The sequence below is a fragment of the Nansenia antarctica genome (genome assembly GCF_963989245.1).
Source record: "Nansenia antarctica genome assembly, contig: SCAFFOLD_274, whole genome shotgun sequence".
NCBI lineage: Eukaryota > Metazoa > Chordata > Actinopteri > Argentiniformes > Microstomatidae > Nansenia > Nansenia antarctica.
The window spans coordinates 22,501-30,000 of NW_027662511.1; the positions used below are offsets into that span (position 1 = coordinate 22,501).

Below are 7,500 nucleotides of genomic sequence, written 5' to 3' on the forward strand. Positions count from 1 at the left end.
ATCAAAAAGTCTCTTACGCGCGATAAAGTACAGTTAGTTATGTATGGATATAGTCTAGTCCTGCATCATCATCATCATCATCATCATCATCGACCTATTAATCCTCCGTTTTGATTGGTCCTTTGCTTGATCAGGTGTGTTTTGTCCATTTAGTCCACGTCCACTTCCTGCGTACCTTGTGTCGTGTCTCTTGGCATGACATCACTTCCTGTTTGGTCATAATGGCGTGGTCGTGTGAGTTTAGCACCTCATTGGTCGCTCTGAGATTCCGATGATGTCATCGCCAGCGGAATGTTCACCTGTGACACGTCTCACCATGTTTCATGCATGTATACCGTGTTCTAAACATGTATGTTTCATAGTGTTCCAGATCTGACATGTATGTTTCAGATCAACCATGTATGTTCCATAGTCTTTTCACACCATGGATCCAATGTCTTAATTCCAATATCCAGTCACACTTAGTAACATACTGCATAATCCTATTCTTATTATATCTTACCCTTTATCTCTATTATTGTCTTTTTTGTTTGCTTGTTTGTTTACAATTTCACGATAACGACACCGACACTTGACACCATTGAAAAGGAGTAGAAAAGAAGAGGGAGGGTCTTCGCTAGGTGAACAGAGGCTGGGGATTGGCTCAATAGTAGTGAGGTCGCAGAGGAAGGTAAGTCTTCAACTATGGCGGTTATCACAACGTTAAGACAACATCCTATCCTAGGAGAGGAGTGAATGGCACTGGTACATTGCACTGCACAAGAAGGAGGAGAGGAAAAGGGGAGGAGGAGAAAGATAAAGAGGAGAGAGGGTGAAGAGAATCTATAAGGAAAGTTCTAGAATGTTAGTAATAGAATCCTGGGTGGAAGTTCTAGAACATGAGAATAATATTGTGTGTCAGTTCAAGAACGTTAGTAGAATCCTGGGTGGAAGTTCTAGAATGTTAGTAGAGTCCTGGGTGAAGGCTCTAGAACATTAGTAGAGTCCTGGATGAAGGTTCTAGAACATTAGTATAATCCTGTATGAAGGTTCTAGAGTATTAATAGAATCCTGGGTGACGGTTCTAGAACATTAATAGAATCCTGGGTGACGGTTCTAGAACATTAATAGAATCCTGGGTGGAGGTTCTAGAATGTTAGGAGAATCCTGGGTGAAGGTTCTAGAATGTTAGTAGAATGGAGGTTGGGGGGGGGGTGGTCGGGGGCTGAGGGGGTTGGAGCTGGGGGATTGAGGGGGTTGCAGGTTAGGTGTTGAGGGGGATGGAGGTGGGGGGATGAAGGTTGGAGGCTGAGGGGGTTGGAGGTGGGGGGCTGAGGGGGGTGGAGGTGGGGGGATGAAGGTTGGAGGCTGAGGGGGGTGGAGGTGGGGGGCTGAGGGGGGTGGAGGTGGGGGGCTGAGGGGGGTGGAGGTTGGGGGGCTGAGGGGGGGGGTTCAAACTCTTCTATCCATCTTCTCTTCTATCCTGTCAGCTTCCTTCTTGTCTATCCTCCCGCTTCTTTCCTTCACCCTGTCTCTTCCCTCCCTCTCCCCATCTACTATATCTCTTGGGTTTCTCCCTCTATCCCTTTTCTCTATTCCTCTCTCACTCTCTCCTTCTTTTCTTTCCTATACCCCCCCGCCTAGAAACTAGAGATGCGGCAGTAAGGCCCCCCCCTTCCTCTCTTTCTCCTCCCTCCTTCCCCCTCTCTCCCTCCCCCCTCCCCTTTTTCTAGAAACTAAGGATGTGGCAGTAAGCCCTCCCACTTCCACTCTTTCTCCGCCCTCTTTCCTCCTCTCTCCCTCCCCTTTCTATAGAAGCTAGGGATATGGCAGTAAGCCCCCCCCCCTCCTTCCCTCTCTCTCCCCCTCTCCTCCACTCCCCCCCCCTCCCGTCTAGAAGCTAGGGATATGGCAGTAAGCCCCCCCCTCCTCTCTTTCTCCTCCTCCTCCCCCCCACCACCTCTTCTTTCTAGAAGCTAGATATGACAGTAAGCCTCTCCCCCCCCTCTTTCTCCTCCCTCCTTCCCTCTCTCGCTCTCTCTCTCCCCCCCTCCTCCCCCTTCTCCTTGCCCTTCTGTCTAGAAGCCGGGGATGTGGCAGTAGGCCTCCAGGGAGGACAGCAGGATGTAGAGCAGCCACATGGAGAAGAAGACGGCCGACGTGGCCAGCTTGACAGTCCGCGGCCCGCCCAGCTCCCCGCCGGCCACCGAGGCGCGTCGGCGGTACAGGAGGATGCACACGCACACGCACGCCATCACCGTGTACAGGGTGACGGAGAAGGCCAGCGACCCGGGGTCCACCATGAAGGGCTTGCCCTGCGAGCGCCAGAACACGGCGGCGATGGTCCACGCCACGCCGATGCCCAGGAAGACGTTGACGGCGTTGCTGCCCGTCACGTTGCCGATGGACGCGTCCGCGTACTGGTCCTGGATGGCCGCCACCTTGCTGGCGAAGGTGTCTGCAGGGGGTGGGGGAGGGGGGGGGGGACGAGGAGGAGGGTAGAGGAGGGGGGGGGAGGAGGAGAGGGGGAGGATGGGGGAGTAGAAAGAGAGGAGGAGGGAAAATAAATAGGTGTAGGTATGACGATGTCAGAAACAGAGGGCGAAAATAGAAATAGAGGGAGGGAGGGAGGGATAAAGAGACAGAGAGTGATGGGGAGAGGGCACAGGAGGATAGGGGGATGGGAGAGAGGGGAGACGAGATTTAAACATGTTTAAGAGAGGAAACAAAATACCTTTGGGGCGCACATACTGACACACAGAAACACACACACCTGTTTATCTCACATCTGTTCTCACCGCCTTGGTACCCAGGTGTTTATGTTTGTGTGTGTGTGTGTGTGTGTGTGTGTTTGTGTTCTGTTCTGTTCTAGTGATGTGAGAGTGTGTTCAAATCTCTCATGCATGGATAATGAGTTCTGTTGGGAGAGTGTGTGTCTTTGTGTGTGTGTGTGTGTGTGTGTGTGTGTGTATGTGTGTGTGTGTGTGTGTGCGTGTGTGTGTGTGTGTGTGTGTGTGTGTGTGTGTGTGTGTACGTGTGTGTGTCTGTGAGAGAGAGAGAGAGAGAGAGAGAGAGAGAGAGAGAGAGAGAGAGAGAGAGAGAGAGAGAGAGAGAGAGAGAGAGAGAAAGCTTAGTGAAAAACAGAAAAGTGTAGAGCTTCTAAACTGTGAACAGGGAAGACTTGATCTGTAAGACACACAGAGGTTAGGGTTACGGATTGTGTGTGTGCGTGTGCGTGTGTGTACATATATTATGTCTCTAAGAAAATGTGTAACTTTCTTCTGTAATCCATACTTAAGTGTCATGAGCCACTCTCACAGCCTATTTATATATTATAAGTAAAACACGTCACCACTTTCACTTTGCCCAGTGACAACTTCATTGAGGCGGTGGTGAAAATGCATGACGACTACAACAGAACATTATGATAATAGTTATATTTGTTCTAATGGGAGTTGGTTCACACACAAGTTGGTTCAAATGCGAGTTGGTTCAAATGCGAGTTGGTTCAAATGCGAGTTGGTTCAAATGCGAGTTGGTTCAAATGCGAGTTGGTTCAAATGCGAGTTGGTTCAAACGCGAGTTGGTCCTCATTAAAATACCTTGATATTAAAAAACAATGGCTCTCTATCCACTAGTCCACCATTACCCCAGTCTCACTAACAGATACACAATTGTGTCATTATGGTGTCAATTATGTCAATTATGGTGTTCCACAGGGTTGTGTTATGGGACCACTACCTTTTCCCCTATTTATGCTACTGTACCACTGCTAAATGCCAAAAATGTAAATGTAAATGTAGATTTGTTTGTATATTACACTGGAGGGTATTACACCACAGCTCCCCCTACTGGCCATGAGAGGCTAGACCACTCCACTGGATCTCCACTGGTGTATATGTGTGTGTGTGTGTGTGTGTGTGTGTGTGTGTGTGTGTGTGTGTGTGTGTGTGTGTGTGTGTGTTGCAGCGTGGCTAACATGGCCTTCTCCTTAGCAGGGGAATCCAAACTTCCACCTACGCAATATTGCAACAATATTGCAACTACTAGGAAAACAATATTACAACTTACTAAGAAGTTGTGTCATCATTCCATTGGCTACCAGTGAAACAGCACACAGACTTCAAAGTCTTGCTTCTAACAGATAAAGACCAGAACAACGGTCGGTCGCACCAAACTGTTTAGCAGCAGATCTGCTCAGCTCCTCCCCACCACCCACTCTCACCCTCAGATGGAAAGATGCTGGGTCGCTTATCGTCTCCCACATCAAAAGGAAAACAGCTCGAGGCAGGGCTTTTTCTTATCGCACCACTTCTTTTTAATATTGTGGAATAGGCTGCCTGCCCTTGTTAGGGACACAGACTGTAACCTGTTAAATCTAACATCAAGACCCACCATTTTAGATCTGCTTCCATAGCAACTCCCTCTCCCTCCCTACGGCCTCCCCCATGTCGATATGTCTGTCCCCCCCCATGTATACACTTTTATTAATGTCGTGTGTTTTGTTTTGATATGGCGTATAGCATGTTGTGACCTGGGCGATTTAAAATGTGATAATCTTGCTGCTGTAATATACACCATTTAGCTGACGCTTTTACCCAGAGTGACTTACATTGCAGTGAGTGCATTCATTTTTCAGAAGATATGAACCCCCAACCTAAGCTGTTGTTAGCCCCACGCTCTACCAACTGAGTCACACAGGACCACACTGTCCTTCACCTAAATAATGAAAATGACATAACCCTAGCTACAATCCCTCACCCTAACCTGCTAACTGTTCTCCCTATCCCTCAACACGAGTCTCTAACCTGCTAACTGTTCTCCCTATCCCTCCACACGCGTCTCTAACCTGCTAACTGTTCTCCCTATCCCTCCACACGCGTCTCTAACCTGCTAACTGTTCTCCCTATCCCTCCACACGCGTCTCTAACCTGCTAACTGTTCTCCCTATCCCTCCACATGCGTCTCTAACCTGCTAACTGCTCTCCCTATCCCTCCACACGCGTCTCTGGGTCATTCGTGTGTGTCACATCGTTGCACGCGGCATGTAGCGGGTAACGGTTCTTGTGTCATTCATGAAATTTTTATCCCGATCACGTGCGATATGTTCAACATAGCGTGAACCTGCCGCGCTGCTGGAGCAGGGACGTTCATGACCTCGTTAAAGTCCTGTAGATCTCATTCTCAATCTTCATTTCTCCCTTTTCTTTTAAGTATAAAGCCTGACTGCATAAACCCCCTGGAGTCTACCGAACCTCATTATTTAATACTTTGGGGTACCCCGGGGCTCCACCGAATCCAGTAAATCCGCTTTTAGTTGTGATGAACCTCACTGCTGGAACCAATGTGCAGAACACATCTGTTGGATGTTCTGGTGCCGCTCAGTCAGTTTAGGGTGTTAATCGAGGTCCTCCTCGGTGAAAGATGTGAGTGTTTCTGCTAATATATTGTGGTCTATATGATGTATTGATTTCTCTATTGAACTGTGCTGTATTTTCTATGTGTTGTTTTGTAATTGCGTAGATACTGTGGACAGGGTACATCTGCAGAAGAGGCCTTGGTCTCAATGTGTTTTCCCAAAATAAATAAAGGTTTGATAAATGACAGATCCACTCGCTGATCAATATCAAGACGGATAATCAATTCGATTGTTGCCCAGTATAGTTGAGAGTGAGATATTGTCTCATTCCTGCAACAAGGTATTCAATCTAGATGTTGAATGCCGTTATGAAGTTAGAATGATTCAGAGTGACCTCCCCTTGACCCCCAATGACACCAAGCAGGCACACTTCACACTGCACTATTCTAATATCACACTGCACTATAATAATATCACACTGCACTATAATAATGTCACACTGCACTATTCTTAAAAACACTTTTTCATCTCTATTATAATTATTTATGTTTTTGTCTGTTTTTGTCCTCCCACGTTGTTTATCGTTCTGCAGCACCAGACCAAAGCAAAGTCCTTGTGTGTGAGAAACCACTTACTTGGCAATAAAGTAAAGAAGAAAAGTTTCTGATTCTGATTCTGATTCTCTGGGAGTCTGAGCCTCTGGGAGCCTCTGTGTCCTTATGCTAATTTAACTGAGACACAGCAGAACGCTTCAGTTCATTAAAATCTGCTTTGAGTGTCTGATGTGCTGTGCAGCTGCCATGCATACTCACTGGTAGTAAGATAGAGGAACTGGCATTGTGTGTGTGTGTGTGTGTGTGTGTGTGTGTGTGTGTCTGTCTCACTACTACTGTCATTGCTTTATTATTACTATATTGTCTTGTTGATTTATTGATTGTTGGAGCAGATTCAAAAAGCATTTCACTATATTACTTACTGTATGCGATGTACGTGGCCAATAAAGTTTGATTAGATTTATCTGCGTGCGTGTGTGTGTGCGTGCGTGCATGCATGCGTGTGTATGTGTGTGCGGGTCAGAGTCCTTCAGGCCCACGGTGTGTGTGTGTGTGCCCCCTTACACCCACCTGGTACGGAGGTCCCCAGGGCCACGAACACCACGGCGGTGACAGAGTCCTTCAGACCCACGGTGCAGCCGAAGTGGGAGGCCAGGTCCCCGGTCACGGCCGTCAGCACGCCGATCAGGGAGATGGACACCATGAAGCAGGCCCAGCCGTTCCAGTACTCCGTAGGCGGGACGAAGGCGAACAGAACCTTCCAGAACACCGTCAGGAAGTGCATGATGTAGTCGAAGCAGGATGGGAGGCGCTCCTCGCCACTCTCCTCCTCGTCGTCGTCCCCTGGTGGGAGGGAGGGGGGTGGGGGGGGAGGGGGGTAGGGGGGGGAGGAGGAGGAGGAGGGGGGTGTGGGGGAGGGGGGTGGGGGGGGAGGAGGGGGAGGGTGTGTTAGTTTGAGTGGGTATGTTTGTGTGTATATCTTTCTGTTTCTGTGTGTGTGTGTGTGTGTGTGTGTGTGTGTGTGTGTGTGAGTGTATATCTTTCTCTGTGTGTGTGTGTGTGTGTGTGTGTGTGTGTGTGCATGTGTGTGTGCGCTTGTGTGTGTGTGTGTGTGTGTGTCCTACCTGCGCTGACAGTGACAGCGCTGACAAACTGCTCTCTCCAGCTGCTGCTGCCCACCACCAAGGCCAAGTTAGTCTTCTTAATGAGCTTATCCACGGTGTTCTACACACACACACACACACACACACACACACACACACACACACACACACACACACACACACGCAGGCAGCCGGTAGGCAAGCACACTGTTATACACAATCACACACAGGGTAAAATCCTAATTTGTGACTTGTGACACATTAGGATTTCACCCTCAGAGTTAACACACACACTGGCAGTGAGTGAGAAACGAGTTAGTTGTCTGTTACACAACACACACACACACACGCGCACATGCAAGCACGACGCATCCACACACACATACACACTCAAAGATTATGGTCATACACACATACTCAGACACACACAGACCGTTAATACAGTTAAGAAGAGAGAAAGACCTTGTTAGACTGCTTCAGAAGCTTATTCACCACCCTCTACACA

General features: G+C 48.4%; 1 protein-coding gene across 1 annotated transcript in view; it reads right to left on the reverse strand.

Annotated features, from left to right (window-relative positions):
* Positions 1 to 2,057: 2,057 nt before the first annotated feature.
* Positions 2,058 to 7,500, reverse strand: part of LOC308175584 (sodium/calcium exchanger 1-like) — a gene marked incomplete at both ends in the record, with an annotated part of 39,210 nt that continues 33,767 nt past the window's right edge. The window contains 3 exons of the mRNA XM_080551224.1: positions 2,058 to 2,437; positions 6,463 to 6,735; positions 7,017 to 7,116. Coding sequence (XP_080407350.1) covers positions 2,058 to 2,437; positions 6,463 to 6,735; positions 7,017 to 7,116 — 753 coding nt within the window. The remainder of the gene's footprint in view (positions 2,438 to 6,462; positions 6,736 to 7,016; positions 7,117 to 7,500) is intronic.